Here is a 17,983-nt window from a genome sequence, read left to right on the forward strand (position 1 = left end):
AGTGTTTCTGGTTTAATATTGAGATCTGTGAACCATTTTGACTTGAGTTTGGTGCATGGTGATAGGCTTGGGTCTATTTTCAGTTTTTGGCTCCTTTTGTTTTTATAGTGAGGGACAGCCTGGGCATAGTCGTATATTGAAAAATGTGCACTTTCCTTTTACATACAATTACTTCTTTTTTTTGAAATTACAACTTTTCTGTTGCTTGCATAACTTGCATTTATAACATTAATTCCTGTGTCTTATGATTCTTGAAAGCTAAGCATATTAAATTCTGCTAAACAAAGACCTCCACCATTTAAATGGCACCTTTAGATAGACCCACTGACACTTTGGTCATATAATAAATAAAGGGCCCTATTGTTTCATTCACTTGGTTATAATTTTTTATTAACTTCTATACTTTTAAAGTCAACTTTAATTTTTCCAGTGTTTTAATCATAAAAGTTAAGCAGTACTCAAAAGTGAATTGTGTAAGGACATGCTGTTTTTCAAATTTCTCCTTGCTTTCTTTATGGTATTTTTCCTGTTCAGGTTTCTCTTCTTTTTTTCAAATGAGGCGGCTCCATTTTCCCTTGTAGAGGGCTACGTAAGTGCTTTCACGTGATCCAATGAGAAGCTTAGTGCCCTAACACTTGAGGAGTGTCCTTCCCAGATAATGTCAGAACTTCGTTAGAAACCTGGAAAGGGAGGATTTTCGTTATTGTTTTTCAGAGCACAGTCCTGCCACGAATCATATTTCTTGGAATATACCAGAATTCGGTAAATATTTAGCGAACACATGATTGTTCTCCCAGTGTAATAAGTCAGTAATGTTCTTCTGAGCCTATTTTTTCAATCGTTAAGATTAAAAGGAACATTGGAAATGTAACATATATCTGTTTCTGTTCCTAACTATGGTGGAATTGTTTATTCCAGTGGTAATATCAAGAATAGGTAGAGAACACAGAATCAGGCAAAATAATCTTTGATGGCATTAGAGAGACAGTGGGGAAACCGTAGTCCTTTCCCTTGGCACATACGGGACACTAATTTGTGACTCTTGAGTGTCAAAAGGTTGCTTTAAGTTCAGCTCTGCCTAAAGACCACCTTTCTAATATCTTAGACTCTACCTCGGAGCAAATTAATAACTTAGCCAGTATTGTCAGGGAGAAACTTAGGTGCATTGGGTTCATTTCTTGCAAATTTTTCTCTCTGGCACTTTTGGGCCTACTTCCATTCTCTCCGCATAGCGTGGTCCTCTCTTTCAGTATCTTGTGCTCCCTTCGCTATGCTTCACCTGTTTCTGCACTGTGGAGGGGACTAATCTGTGTTCTTCCCATTCAATTCAACTATAACGTCTTGCTGTATCAATTTTAATTTTTTTGATGACTTTCGTCCTCGTTAGAAAATTTTTTTCTTTAGAAAAATACCATGTGGATTTATCCTTGTTAGGTAAGAAAACAGTATATCTATACACTTTGGTGTCTGTACTTGAACTTAACACCATATACCCAGTGACCAAGAATTGACAAACTCTGCAAAAAAGTACCATCTGGGTCACTTATCATGATGTACATCGCTTATTTACACAGTGATTTGTGGATTCAGGAGCTAGGCTAGGACTTCATAATTTACATAATTGCAGTTGGCAGAGCATGCTGAAATTTAACTACTTTTTAGATAATTTGTGTCATTTAAATCATTTAATTGAATTTTGAGTATATTAGCATCATTTAAAATGAAGCCTAAACGTCTATGCTCAGTCTCATTGGATTTTGATAATATACAATCTAAAGCTACAATGTGATACCACTGTACACTCGACTCGAATGCTTGTTAAATTCCTTCATTGGGAATATGAGAAGATATAAATACTGTCATTGTATTATATTGGTGACCAAAGAAGTTTTAGTAACTAGAGTTACTAATTAGTCAATTTTGAGTTCATCAAAAAGTGATACTCTGAGTGGACCAAAACACAATCAGAAAGTTTTGGGGCAGAAGCACTTCAATATGAGGGACAGTCTTCATTGCTGAGATGGGTGGACCATGGGCCACTGACGTGTGAGCAGTCTCTAGGAGGTCAGAATGGCCCCTAGCATCAGCCAGTAAGACTTTAGTCCAGCTACAGGCAGGAAATACATTCTTCTATTTACTTGAATGAGTTTGAAAGTGGATTCTTTCCACAGAGTCTTTCCATAAAAAACCAGCCTGGTCAACAACTTGCCATTTGCCTTATAAGCCCATACTCAGAAAAGCCAAAGGCTTCCCCCTGGGAATTCTGACCAGCAGAACTGTGAAACAATAAATGAGTGCTAATGTAGACTAAATTTCTGTGAATTTGCTATGTAGCAATACAGAATTTATATAATATTCAGTTTTAAATAAGAAAAAAACTTGCATTTTCAAATGTGGATGTGGAATGCAAATTACTGTTTTAGCTATAAAACACATAAACATATCCTGGGAAAAATTAGTTTCCAGATTTTTCCAATTGAAACTGTTTGTGCACCTAACAAATTACCAGAATCTTTACAGACATTTGCAATATCCCCAAACTTGAAATAACTCATGTTTGTTACCAATAAATATATGTCATTGTGGCACGCAATGGAGAGATACAGAGCCAAGAATGAGTCCACTATTACTGTATCTGGGTTAGTCTTTGTACATTCATTAAAATAAGTCACCCATATAATAACATATCACAAATGAGTATGACCCCACTTCTTTGAGGATTGAAAACAGGTGAAATTACTTCATGGTAATATAAATGATAATAATGATTGCATAATGAGCCCCTACAGTAGTTGTTGGAAAGAGGCCCATACGGGGTGGAGGGCCCTGGGAGGTCAGAATTACTGGTCTGTATACTGATGAAGCAGGTGTGCTCATGTAAGGATTTATTTAAGTACACATGCTGGATTTGTACACTTTTTATTCTTTGTAAAAGATTTTTAAAAGATTTTTTTTAAAAAAAAGGACTTTAAAATATTTTCAACACTTTTTCCACTGAGGGCTTGAAGAAAAGAAAGTAAAACATTGGCCAAGGTCTTACAGATATTTTATAGAAAGTCAGCAATGGAAATGATAATTAAAGATAATTTAATGATAATTAAAGTGTTGAATTATCTCTTACTTGACTGACAACAGAAAAGGGGAATTGGCCAGCAATAAGTTTGACATTTACAATTATTTTCCTTACACCAGTTTGCCGGGAGGACTCATACCACTCTGTAGTCTCATGTGCTGCTGTCGTTCTTGCTCCCGTGGAACCAATGATAGAAGTGAAGAGAAGAGAAGAACCAAAATTTCCTGAGCCTTCTAAGCAGTAAGTTGTCTGGTTAATTTTTGAGGCCTTGTGAAATCAACTAGATAGCTGACCAGAATAACACTGCTCAGAAATTACAATTAATGATTAATGTGAATATTAGTATATAGATAAACAGAAATCAGTTTTTCTAAAATCAGTCTAGCCTCTGTTTCAGTAAATTGCTGTTTATTTCTGGCTTGGTGTATTTGAGTCATATGTCATTTCTTATTTTGTTACCATATTTTATGAAAGTGGGTGAGAAGACTAACAGTTATAATCATGGGTGCACTGTTGCTGGATTACTTATTCATAGTCATAGGCATCCTTGGTCTAACGTGGAATCAGTTGTTAACATCAATTTCTATTGGTTGCCGTTAGTATAAGGAAAGCTTCTATTCTAAAATATTTTCGCAAACTGAAAATTTATATTACTTAAGTATTTAGTGTCATAAGAGATGTGGGAATTTGCAGAAGAAAGCAGAACCAGTGCTCTGGACAGCTGGCAATATCTGATCTTGGTTCTGGCTGCCTTACCGTGCACGTGTCCTTAAAAATTTATAAGCTGTCAGTTTATGAACATTTTCCAGAAGGTATGTATATGTTCAATAAAACTATTTTAAAAGTCCAAAAATGTTTAAATAATGTCCTTTAAACATTTTAAGCATTCATTTAAATTTAAATTTGGTCTTATATTAAATAAATGATAGGCTTGTATTCTTTAAAAGGCTAAAGGAATTAAATTCACGGTGATGAATGTAATATACATTGGTATGATGTTTAAACTACGGTTATTTCTTGTTCTATGCATGGTAAGTTGAATGAGAAAACCTGCTGCTGTTATTGCAGGGAAAGTAGTTCCATGCCTGCGTTGAGAGAGCAGGCAATATAAGTTTATATGCTACCAAGTGGGCAGTACTTTCACATCTGCACCTTTTCCCCTTTGAGTACAAAGTATTGTGGTTGTTTGTTTGTACAAGTCCTTCGACTGGATAATAAGCTTTTAAAGACAGTTTCCTAGAATTTGGTCATGTTTGATACTCTGTGAAAGTGTTTAACAAATCCCTTCATGTTATATTCAATAATATCAAATTCAAACAGAGCAATGCATGTATTTGATTATATAAGGATATTTAGTATTAACATTCTTATTATAGAGGGAAGAAATGCTGAGCAATTCAGAAAGTAATGATTGTAATTCAGTTTTAATACAAACTAAAAATAAAAACAATTTAACTGCTCTTATCGTCTCACTTTTAGGTTCAAAAAGCTATTTTTTGTTTAATAGGATGAAATTGTATCTAATAGTATTTGCCAAATGAATTATATTAAAAGCTTAAAGCATTTTTCTGTGAGTTTACATGCTACCAATATATTTTTAAATTTGATCTTAATTTTTCTCTAAATTATTTTTAAGGACTCATCAAAACTGATTAGTAAGAATATTTACTTATATATCTTTATTTCCAATTCCTCAGCTGTTTCATGCACAGTAGTTTTTTCTTATTCTGAAATAGATGTTATAGCAAAGAGAGTTCACCATCTGTCTTCTTTTATTCAAGTTCCGAGGTTCCTCATTATTCTTGAAATGTACATTCTCATTTAAATTTTCTCCCTTAACTATATTAGTAATTCACATATCTCTTATTTGCCTTTGCCTTTTGAAGTCAGAGAGACCCTATTTAAAATATATATGTTTTCCTACACGATAGATTATTGTAGTTGTGGACATTTTATCTTAGCTTGTGCTTTACTTTCATCCATCTATTAAGTAAGGTTATATCACCACCATTACTGTGAATGTTATATGGAAGATTTTAGCAAAGAACCTGAAATCAATCATTTTAGAGCGCCATACTGGCAATTCTTTCTTAGCTTCAACTGTCTATAGAGGACTTCAGATATGTTTTTTTCTCTCAAAGGTGCTATGAATGGAAGTGTAATATTTAAAACTGTTGACCAGGCTTGTCTAACTAGGTGTCCTGGCTGAATCTGCTAGCAAATATGTCTCAAACTAAATTAATTACCTCCTCTTGCACCCTTAAAATCATGATTCTTTCTGGCTTTCATGTTTGTGAAAAACTATCATCTTTTTTTCTTTGGAAAACCTCCGTTCACTTTCCTCCTCTTGTCTCACATTCAGTTATCTCTCAATTACTTGATTGTTTCTGTTATATATTTTCTTTACTATTCGAGTTGAGCAAGAAGGAATAGATATCTTTTTAATTTTTTCTGATGCTTAGCTTCTGTTATGATTTTAAATAAACTATTCATGTATTTTATAACATGCATTTTAGTTGTGTTTGTAATGAAATGTCATTTATCAAATGAAAATTACATGTGACCAATGCATCAAACGTAGTTATTTTGAGAATTAAATGATAGATGTGTGTGTATCAAAAGATATGTGTATGCAAATAACTCAGTATTCTAGTTTTCCAATGAAAGAAGCCCCAACTCAAACTGGCTTCATAAAAATCAAGATTAGAAATGATCACTGCTGCAGGTACTAGTAGGTAAGGAGGGAGAACTTTCAGGTGTAGTTGTATCTGGTCCTCAGCTTCGTCCAGGGTCTTTTATCTGCCTCTCTTGCTTGGCTTTCCTTTGTGGAACTCCCGCTTTTCAACATCTTCTTCACACAGTGGCATTACTGCCTTCAGCAGCCATGGACACAGGTGTTCAGCTAGTGGAAGGGAATGGTTTCTCTTAAGTCAAAACAAGCAAAAACAGTTTTGAGTGCTATTGTCTTTCACTAACTTAGTTTGTTTGACTTGATCATTCTGAAACAATCACTGTACCTAAAAGTATTTGGTGACGTGTTTGGCTCAAGATAGGTTTCTTGACAAGGACAGAGCACAGGGTGAAGTTGAAAGGTCAAAGGCTATTCCACCCTTGAAATATTGGTGATGTTGGTAAAAGAAGGCAAACGGAGGTGATGTAGGACAAAACAGATGATCAATGTATATAGTAATATTACCATCACTTATTTTAAAAGTTAGACTTCTTTTGTGTGTTTAAATTATAGATACTGGGGTAATACAATACAAGAGAACATGTGCATCTTCACTTCTCACTTTAAGTGGATTTTCAGCTACTTAGTTTTATTTCATGTTACTTAGTCAGTTTGAACTGTTGACAGGAGATATAATTTGGTGGGTCAGACACATTGCTTATGTTTTCATAAAACTTTGTTTACCATGGATCTTATGTTTCTCTTTAATGTGGGATTAATTTACCTCATAGAGTAATTCCTTAAACAACCAGCAGGCAAGAATGTATAAGTTTTGTAATTATTTTACAACAAATACATTAAATAAATATATATGTCAAAGGTTTTGTTGGGGTCTTTCTACCTCTTTTCATTCTCTCTCTCTCCCATCTCCCCCATCCCAGATTCTGTACCTTCCTGCTTACTATCATCTGTCTTTTATTATGCTCTTTACTTATCCTTTCAAGTTCTCGTATAAGAGAAAGCATGTCATATTTAACTTTCTGTGTCTGACATATTTCACTTAGAATGCTAAGTAGACTCAAAGTTTATTAATTTTCCTATGACTGAGTCAAATTTATCCTCCGTTATGGTCGAGTAGTGCTGTTGTCTATGTATACATTCTCTTTTCATTTATCTGTTCCTGGGTATATAGGGTACTTTCAGGATTTTTCTATTGTAAATGTTGTTGCTATAATCGTGAGTATGGATAATATGATGTCAGCAACTCTCTGGAAAGATAATCAAAAGAGGCACAGCTAGGCCAAATGGAATTTCCTTTTTAGTCTTTTGAAGTGTCTCCATAATGATTTCCACAGTGGTTATACTAGTTTACCTTCCCACCCACAACGTGGAAGTGTTTCTTTTTCCCTACAACCTCACCAGCATTTGTTGCTTTTTTGAGTTCTTGATAATACATATTCTTTTCTTTGTGAAATGGCATTTCAGTATTATTTAGATTTGCCTTTCTCTAATGGCCAAAATGCTAACTAACCATTTCTCATACATGTGTTGACCACTTGTTCTTCTTTTGAGGTGTCTGTTCATTTCATTTGTCCATTTTTTAAATTGAATTTTTGATTTTGGGATGATCTGATGTGTTTGAGTTCTTTACAGATTCTAAATATAAGTCTTTTGTGAGAGGAGTACCTGGCAAAAGCTTCACTCATTCTGTTGGCTGTGTGCATACTCCATCGCTCCTTTCCTGTGCTCGCAGAAGTTTTATTTTATTTTATTTTATTTTTTATTTTTTTTATTTTTTTTGGTTTTTCTCCGGTACCGGGAACCGAACTCACGACCTTGCGCTTGCCAGGCAGGCGCTTTGCCGCTGAGCTAAATCCCCAGCCCCTTCGCAGAAGTTTTAAATTTGATAAAATGCATCCATTGATTCTTGGTGTTATTTTTTGTGCAATTAGGGTTTTCTTCAGAAAGTTCTTGCCTATACCCATATTTTCAAGAATTGTACTTATTTTATCTTTCATCACATTCCGTAGTTCTGTTTTTCTATTTAGGTGTTTCATCCATTTTGTTTTTATTTTAATACAAGGTCTAGATTCAATCTTCTGCATGTGGATAAACAGGTTTCCCAGCACTGTTTATTAAACAGGCTGTCTTTTCTTCAGTGCAGGCTTTTCAACCCTTTGTTAATGATTAGCTGGGTGAAGGGCCTGGGATTGTTGAGATATCCTCTGCTGTTCCGTTGACCATACATCTGTTTTTTGTGCCAGTACCATGCTCTTGGTAGCACTGCTGCCTGGTAATATCCTTTGAAATTGGGGACTGTGATGCATCCTAGTTCACTTTTCTTTCCCAGGATATTAATCCATTTTATGAATATTTAAACAGGAGCAACAGGGATTAGGAATTTCCATTAGGGATAACGTAGCAAATAAGTAGAAATTAATTCTTTTAAGAATGAAGTCTGTGCTTTGTACATTGTAATAGGATAGAGGAAAAGCTTTTCTCTTTTTGATATGTTTGAAATTTATCTTAGGGGCTGGGGATTTAGCTCAGCGGCAAAAGCGCCTGCCTGGCAAGTGCAAGGTCATGAGTTCGGTTCCCGGTACTGGAGAAAAAAAAAAAAAAAAAAAAAAAAAAAAAAGAAATTTATCTTAATTCAAGAAACTAAGATGTAGATTTTTTTTTTTCTGGTACCAGGAATCGAACTTAAGACCTTGAGCTTGCCAGGCAGGTGCTTGTGCCATTGAGCTATATCCCAGCCCTACTAAGATGTAGATTTTACTTTACTTGTTAGACATCTAATACATAGCTCAGAATACCATGGAAAGAATAAACTTGCTAGAAAAGAGAAAAGCGTATGTAATCCAAAAAGAGTATGCAGTTTTCAAATATTAGATCATAAGCATAGAATGTTGCACTCAAAGCTTTGAGTGTTAAATTTTATAATTTTTTAAAAACGTCATAAAGTATGCTCAAATATCCTGCCAAACTGCACAGATCACTCAAACTTACCTATTTTTCCTGCAAGTTATATACAAATGAGTACTTCATAAAATTTAGATAAAATTTAAACTCTAAAGCACATAAAATAAAACATCATTCTTGATTGTTTTGGGGTTTTATTCTCTGCTTTGTTAGAAATATATGATAAAATGAAATGCTGTGTACATGGTATGACTTGTATGAAACAGAAGGCATTTGTGTCTATGTCAATTAGAAATATAGAGTTGAAATAAAAAAAGTATTCTCGTATTTCTTCATCTATTTTTATATTTTAATTTTACTTCATATAGAAAAATCTAAGATTCCAAGAGATTTGTTTTGTGGTTCCATTTGTGGAGATGAAATGTCACGTAGCTGTACTGGCACCCACTCAGGGATCCAAGGCCTCCTCAAAGTGTTAACATTTTATTGAGCTTCTTTTGAAAGGGTACACATAGATTTTTTTTTTTTTTTTTTGGTACAAAGGTATTTCTTAAAGAATGTCTGAAACTAACCTATTTTCTTCTTAGAGGGTTCTTCAGAAATACATGTAGGATTCTATAGACTCTTTTTGTTTAGTTGTATCTGAGGGAAGGTTATATCCTACATGGGAGATAGTTAAATACTCACCCACGGTCATCTATAAAGTTACTTCACAAACTTGGTAGTAGTATATTATCATCTCATTTCCAATTGCCCTTTACAAATTCTAGAAGACATATTTATTTATCCTTTCAGGCAGACACTCGCTTGTTAATTTAATCCATCAAAAGTAGATACATCTGGAGTGGCTACTTTGTTTACGACACTGTTCCTGGGCATGGGGATTTTGTGTGGACAAGCAGCTGATGTCTCTGGTGAAACTTAGAGTGTGATCAGAGAGATAGTAATTATTCATTTTAACAAGAAATGCAAAATTGTGCGGGTTACGACGATACTGTAGAGGCATATGGAACTGTATGAGTTCCGGTAAAGAGTTTTAATAGTAAAAGAGGTTGGGAGAAGTTCACTGAGGAAGAGACTCTTGAGTTGAGGCCTGAAAACTATTACTTAACTAAATGAGAGGAGAAAAAAAGAGCCCTTCAATAGCTGGAGTGGCCTGTAACAATCCTGTGTGTTTGGGCAACTCGGAGAGATTCAAAGAAAGCAAATGGGAGTACAAGGAAGCAAAAAAGATGTTTTTAAGCAGGGCCAAAAGGACGGGAGCCGGCTTGCCTTTTGCAGACTCTCTTAGCTCTCAGTTTCTAGTTCAGTGATTGCTCTACGGAACCTTGAAATGAGGTGCTAAGTGAAGAAATTTTTGTGAAAAGTTGCTGCCAAAAGAAGTCTGTCCTCCCCCATCTCTGTGCCAGAATTTCCTTCTGGCTGACCCTGGACCCTCCCCGTGCAGTGCTCCAGGGACCTAGGGAGTGCAAAGGAACACCAGATCACTGGAGCAGTAGATAGAGCTTAAAAGCATGGCAGGACATTAGTAAGTGTATGTGCATTATCCAAACCAACTTGAAAAATATGATAGTCTGAAAAATCTACAATCGTTGCATCTACTTCCTGAATCAAAGAAGATGTATTTAATTCTGAAATAAATAAGTCTTTTGCAAGTACTGACTATTTATTATCATCCTAAGGGGACTGCATATGCCGGAAGAAATCCAGGGTAGGAAGAAAAGGAAAACAGGATGGTGTTTTGTCATTTATGCTATGTTGACTGATTTCACTTGTGACAGGATTGATTGGCATTATCCAAGTTTTGTACTTTGCGTCATTCACTAGTTTTTCAAAGTAAAAAAGGATGAAGAGATTTGACTGGTTCCAGACATCACGTGTTACTCAAAACCCATGGGTTTTCATACATAAAATAAAAATTAAAACAACTCCCCAGAGAAGTTGCTCCTTTGGTGGATGTTATCGTTGTTGTTTTGTTTCTTGTTCCTTAATGAATCACAATATTGTGCTCTTGTGCAGTCAACCCGTCAAGAAATCCTATTGTAACATTTGGATCTGTGTGACAATCCTCTCTACATTGTGCACACGCTGCTTTTCAGATGGTTTGGGGCAGTGGCAGTGAGTGTTTCAGTTCACCAGTGCAGTATTCTTTGTAGTTGAATGTAAATACAAACTTATTGGATTGTTGAAAAAATTCTAGGTGCATCTTCACTGTCAAAAAGTAGTTTCTGTGTGTGGATAAATACATGAGGCCTAATTCCAGCTCTCACTGATGACATCACCCTACAAATTTGGGTTGCAAATAAATAATTATTTGAATGCATCCTGTAATTTGGAGAATAGCATAAATCATCTAAAAACACTACAAATAATTTCGATGTTACAAAAAATTAATATTCTATTTTTCTTCTTTCCTGGAAAATATCCTTATATATCAAGTAAGGACAATGACTAGCATGTATTTTGTAACATTGTCTGAAGTATGCAATTTTACATGTGAAACATAGAACAATGCTAGCTGCAGAAAAGGAAACCAATGCAAAATAACAGGTTTTATATCTCTGAAAGGTAGGCATAAGGATGCAGATAGACTCTATAAAAATACACTGTTGAATAGAATTTATGATTTTGTATATTTCCTCTGACTTATCTTTGCAAATGTGTGGATATCTGCCCACTTAAAGGAAGAATTACCATTTTTAATTTGCTAAAGTAAATCTTTTTTTTGCAACAAATGTTATCGGAGTTGTTTTTTAATCATCTGCAATATTTAGGATATTCATAAATAGTAGGGACTCAAAAATACCTATTTATGTTAGGATTAGATACTGTATATTTACTTTGATTCAGAAGGTAAAAGCAATGATTGTAGACTTCTCACACTATTGAGTTTTTCAGAGTTGATTTGGTTAGTGCATGTATTCTTAATATTTCAGTACTAATATTAAATGTTTGAACAGTCAATATTTGAAAGTTTCTTGTGCTATTTAAATAGTATTTTTGTTGTAAGAGCCTGAAAAGAAAGATTTCATTATAAGAAGTGTGGAAATTCTACGAGCCTGGGACAGGAGGAGACTCTGTTTTTCTGAAACCTGGTTCTAAGTTTTTGTGAAATAAACTTTAATCAGCCATCAAAATTCTGGTGAATTAAAGTCTAGGAACACATCTTGTAAAGTGTAAAAGAGTTCCTTTCTTGCATGCTTTATAGAGGGATTTATAAAAAATTCATTAATATTATCAAATCTTTAATTGAAAGGCCCATGTGATTATAGTAAAATCCAGGTACTTGTAGGCTGGTTGACTCCCCTGTGTTCCTAAGATATATCTGTATCTATATATAGATATATATAAATATGTCTCAGTAGCATCAATAAACTCAATAGTATGAGAAGCCTATAATCATTGCTTTTACCTTCTGAATCAAAGTAAATATACAGTATTTAATCCTAACTTAAATAGGTATTTTTGAGTCCCTACTATTTATGAATATCCTAAACATTGTGGATGATTAAAAAACAACTCAGATAACATTTGTTGCAAAAAAAGGCTTACTTTAGCAAATTAAAAATTTATATGCCCTTGTAATATTTGAACATCTCTTTCATCTCTTCTATGGAAAGTATTGTTGAGAAATATAATTCTTTATGTTCACCACTGTCACTCCTGAGACATTAAAGATGGGTATTTTTTAGCATAGGTGTTTTCTACCTACCCATCCCTTTATCTGACTATCTGTTGGTCTGTCAGTCCATCTATCTACCCATCTTTCTTTAATCTTCTGTGCTTAGTGAAAGTTTTATACATGGTAAGCACTGTGTTCTTATTTGCTCAAATTTAAATATCTTAGAAATAATATATTTATTAAATAACACTGAAGTGACTCTTAGTACATCTCTTTCACTGTCCTAAACTTTACCAATATTAACTGACTTCATCCTCTCATTGACATTTTCTGCTCTCGTCATCCGCAAGTTACTGCCCAGGAAATCAGTGCACAGCAGTGATGAAGCAGCCTGTCTAAGAGGGCCCTTTGAAGAAGAATGAGATGGACTTTCTTTACAGTTACTTTAATTACTAAATTATAAGTTGCAATTATTCTTTTTATATATGCAATTCTTTTCATAGGCTTTTGCAGCCCAAATAATACGGATGTCACTGTAGATACATAATGCCTAGGATGATTCACATTTTCACTTGAAGAGAAAAAAGGATCTGAAATAGCAAATTCTTCACTCTTGATTACCACAATCAATCAGTACCTCTTCATTTATGCATTTTTTTTCTCAAATGTGCCAGAAAGAGAGTAAAACTTTTAAAAATGTTTTGGTCCTGCTTTGGGATATTCATGGTTTTTTAGCTATATTTAAAGACATTTTTGAAAATTTCTTTTTCTTTTACATCTTTTGGAAATAACTTTCATTAAACTCACATCAGTAAGGCTAAAATTACACATATTTCAAGGAATAAAAGACACATATATGCATTTAGAGAAATAATATTAGATAAAAATAACCAGATTTTCTACTCAACTAATGTATCCTTTTTTTTTTTTTTTTTTTTTTTTGTTTTTCTCCGGTACTGGGAACCGAACTCACGACCTTGTGCTTGCCAGGAAGGTGCTTTTGCCGCTGAGCTAAATCCCCAGCCCCTAAAGTATCCATTTAAAATGTCATGTAATTTATTAGATATTCTAACATAGTGCACCAAAATACAGTATCATTAAAAGAATTTGTAAAATGTCATTGTTACTTTTTTTTTTTATTTCTTTAATTTGTATTGGGATGTTTGAGAAGTAAGAACAAAATCAAAACAAAACCTATGTTGTACTTTTGGCATTTGTGGTAAGCTAGCATATTTTGAAATTTCTATCTTTGTTCTTGGTATAATCCTTAAAGTCTTATGTTGCGATTTTTAAATAATGTACGATATTTCATTTAAAATTATATTTAGTATCAAGTAGTTCATTATATTTTATTAAATTGAATTAAATTGTGATCCTTTCTTATGAAGCATGTCAAGAAATCAGCAAAGTTATGAACAGTTATGCCATATACTGGAAAAACATAAAATATACAAACTGGGCCCTGGCTCTTTCATAATATAAATATCTGACATTTAGTAACTCATTTCAGGTCTGTGCTATTTACCCCTTATTTAAAATGATTCCATAATTTTTTAGCCATTTTGTATTTTTTTGTATCTTTCCTCTTTCTGTAGTCCTCAGACTGGGCCCAGACCCTTCACACTGAACTATATCCCAAGCCAGTGTTTTATTTTTTATCTTAACACAGAGCGTCACTAAGTCGCTGAATTGCCCAGGGTGAGTTTGAGCTTAGTGATCCTTTTGCTTCCTGAAATGCTGGCTCTTCGCCATTCTTGATTGGTCGTCAAATACGATGTTTCCTTGAGCTGTGCAACTTTGAAGCATGTGATAAAATGATCAATGAGAATTAAGTATTGTTCATTTATAGTAATTTTTAATGTTTGGGATTTAGAACCCCTTCTAATATATTTGCATGATGCTGCTAGTCTTCTAATCTTACCTATCACACTCCAGATGTCAATTTAAACATTTTTTCCTCAGTAACAGATTAGGGTTTAGTATGTTGTAGCTTTCTTGTTCCCGGATAAGCTGATTAACTGAATAAAGTCAGTGATTAAATTTGTGTGTGAATGTTAAGAGTAATATTAGCGAGAAAAAATGGACTAATATGTTTATAATCTTTTCTGTGCTAAGGATATTATTTCTGTTTCATTATAAATAACTGTGGAAATAATCTCATGATTTGACACTGATCCATTCTGAATGGAGTGATGTAGCACTGCTAAATAAGTAATCTCACTTTTTTTTTTTTCTGTTTTGGCATTTGGAGTTACATATTTCAAAAGAATTTTGCACTTTAGCTAAAACATCACGACAGGAAATTATTGCATTGTATTGAACTGTGCACACTTTCTTTATCATTTAATTGGAATAAGAAACAAGGTAGAAAGCATTTAAAAACAAATGAAAGTTTGCTTTCAGAAAACAGATAAAATAAGAAAAATATAATGAGAAGCAGCTTGCTGATATTAAGCGCAGTAATTCTGTGATTCATGTTTAATACGGTGTCTATATGTCTCACATCATTAATTCCCAGGCGCTTTAAATTTTCTCACATGGCAAATGGCTACCATTTATAGTTACAAATGAAAATTGATTAAATTTTATGGTTATAAGACTAATGTGGTGCAGAGAACTAGTTTGTCCTTGTTTTAGTAGAAAGTAAATAAGAAATGACTTTTTAAATGTTCTGTACGTATTTCCAATTAGTGAGTACATTTTTTCACACCTGGAGTTGACACGGAGAGGAGAGAAAGTATTAGTTGGTACTTAATACACCTTGATCTATTTTGTATAATTTACTGAAAGTTGGGCTGTGAAAGGTTCCATCTTTGAAGATTTGAAATTTTTGTTTCATAAATTCTCTATATTCTAAGATTTTATTGAAAATGTAGATTTCTTATATCAAAAGATAATATGTATGTATAAAGCAAGTTTTGTAATTGTGAATACAATTAGTGTGAAGACATATTTTATAAGAAGTAGAGCAATAAGGTTTAAATGACTGAAGATGTAGCATGAAAATATTTGTTACCTCATATTTTAATAACGTTTGGGTAAGACTTTACTTTTGGGAAGAAATAATATTTTCATGAAAATATAATGATAGCTCTCAAGATGTAGGTAATTTTCAGACATATACCATGATTTTACTGTTTTTTTCTCCACAGAGTTTTAAAATTATCAAGTGGAATTATAAACATCTTTTTTAAGCATTTGGTTTTGAGGAGTTTGGGAAGGGTTGGTGAGAGAGGATTGTGAGAAGATTAATTTTATATACTCAGTTCACTAGAGGATATTTTATTGTGTGATGAATTTTGCTTCTCTACATAAAATCATAAATATAGCAACTAGGATAATAAATACTAAGATAATGAGAATGCCTTATATTTTATTGAGTTCATGGATTAATAATTAATGGCATAGGTAGATAATTTTCCAAATTCATGATTAAGTTTTTTCTGATAACAGAAGCCATTCTTCAACTTTTATTCCTGCAAGGAACCTATTCTTTGATTCATGTTTCAGTACATTGCACAGTGTCAGTAAAACCAGTATACTGGAGAAAGGTGAAAATACTTCATGAAGAAATGGAATAGAAGCTTACATATTAAAAATGAATTGTAATATCTTAATATTATAATTGTAAATGCTTCCTGTGAGCTACCTCTGAGAACTCATTGGCAATTTGAAACTTTTTCTGTTATGGTAAGTTGAAGAAGAGTACAGCACAGAGGTTAGGCACGCAATCCTGGGAGCCAGCGCTGCTGTAGTATCAGTTAAGAGTTTGTTAATCTCATACAAAGTTGGAAAGTGTTCAAAGGTTGCATTTTAGACCTCAGTTTTTGTTCTGTCTCTTAAAAGTTCAGTGACGTTTCAGATTTTAAACAGAACACGTAGTCTGTCCGAATCTTGGGGATTTATACACTTGCAAATTTATACACAATTTGTAAACTCAGAATTATTGCAAAGATAATGAGTACAAAGTATCAAGTATATAAGTTGCTGCTACACATTTTTGCCAAGCTACCTTCTTTTCTTCAAATAACACTTAAAGTAAAATTATCCTAACAAATAACTGCCTTCACTTAATATTCATAGTCCTGATTCCTTTGTACTTTCAGAATGGCTTGTGACAGAAACAGGCAATGGATATCCTAGGTTAGATCCTTCCCTACTCCTGCTATATTCTAGAATCTTTGTTTTAGTTACAGACTATGATTCCCCTTGTCTGCTCACTTTGTTTTCAAAGATTCTCTTCATTCCCATTCAGTACGTGTTTTAGATATTCCTATAATTTCTTGCTTCTTATCTTATTCTGGCTTGGACTTTACTCTTCCTGCAAGTTTATTAAATAATAAAATGATTTGATGCTACTTCATTATCAGAATCTTAGTCTGATTTTTGCTTGGGGCAACTGTGTAAACAATAGTGTCCTGTAAAACCTTTACCTTCAACTTTAGGTAATTGTATTGTATGCTGAAAAAGTGACATGAATATGTTGACTTCTTGTGGCCTTGTGTTGAAATGCATTATATCCCACAATCTAGACAAAGGGCATAGTGAGTGGAGAATAGTTCTTTTAAAACTGCGAAGTTTACTATTCTTATGAATTTATCTTGGATTAATATAAGCAGTGTTAATTACTGGTTGGGTGCTCATCTTACAGCTTCCTTGGCTTTTTAACAGATGCTATTAAAGATGGATGTTATCAATCTGTTAGCCAGGTACAGTTTAGCTGGAATAACAGCTACTTTCCTTTAACCTTCTGAGCGACTGAGTGGTTGAAAACCAAACAGTGCACTCGTCGGTTTTGCCATTTCTCATTCACAGTGTCTCATGCTGAACATTTGAAGTAAAGAAGTTTAGTTTGGCTCACAGTTTCAGGTGGTTTCCTTCATGGTCAGCTAGTTGCAAGGCAGAAAAATGATTATGGAGAAGTGTGGCCGAGCAAAGCTCCTTAGTTCGTAGTGGCGTGGCAGCAGAGCAGAGGAACAGCAGGGCATGGTGGCACACACCTGTAATCCCAGCACTCTGGAGGCTGAGCAGGAAGATCTTTGTGAGTTTGAGACCAGCCTGGGCTACAAAGTGAGGTCAAGGCCAGCCTAAACTGCATAGCATGACCTTGTCTCAAGAAACAAAACAAAACAAAACAAAACAAAACAAAACAAAACAAAAACCCACCAAAGGCTCAGTAGTCCCAGTCCAAGTGAACCTATTTAAAGATTTTTTTAAAAGTCAAGCTACCTAATCCCAAATTACAGTGGCACAAAATAAACATTCCCACCCTAAATGGGAAACTAGGAGGAGAGAAAAGAATTGCAACAGAGCAAGACCAATAAACAGCAGGGCAAGCATTAAGCTTTATAGTTCCAAGTCTGGCATCCAGGGCACATGGTGGCATGGTGGGATGAGGTGATTACTAAAGTGCTTGAGTCATCCCTATCCTAAGTGGTTCTTCCTGATTTGTGAAACCATCTTACGGTATTTTTTCTTATTGTCCCTCCATGTGTAGAGTACATGGTTTCTCTTTAATAGTACTAATCTCCTTGCTTCCTTTGGCCTCAATTTTGCATGTCATTCTTTCTGAGCCAAATTTAAGTTTTTAAATTTTTATGCTCTGCTTTTTGATTTGGTTTTGCAAATAAATAAAAGCATTCATCAGTACCCATGCCACAACTAGAATGTTGGGCTGCCTTGAAGTTTCCCCTAC

The 17,983-nt window shown here is 34.1% G+C and overlaps 1 protein-coding gene across 3 annotated transcripts in view; it reads left to right on the forward strand.

The window, feature by feature from the left end:
• Positions 1–17,983, forward strand: part of Ccser1 (coiled-coil serine-rich protein 1) — a 1,107,714-nt gene that overhangs the window by 172,019 nt on the left and 917,712 nt on the right. For all 3 annotated transcript variants that reach the window (XM_005374255.2, XM_005374256.2, XM_005374257.2), the window contains exon 5: positions 3,193–3,313. In XM_005374255.2, coding sequence (XP_005374312.1) covers positions 3,193–3,313 — 121 coding nt within the window. The remainder of the gene's footprint in view (positions 1–3,192; positions 3,314–17,983) is intronic.

This window comes from Chinchilla lanigera, unplaced genomic scaffold (genome assembly GCF_000276665.1).
Source record: "Chinchilla lanigera isolate Chin_1 unplaced genomic scaffold, ChiLan1.0 scaffold00004, whole genome shotgun sequence".
Classification (NCBI taxonomy): Eukaryota; Metazoa; Chordata; class Mammalia; order Rodentia; family Chinchillidae; genus Chinchilla; species Chinchilla lanigera.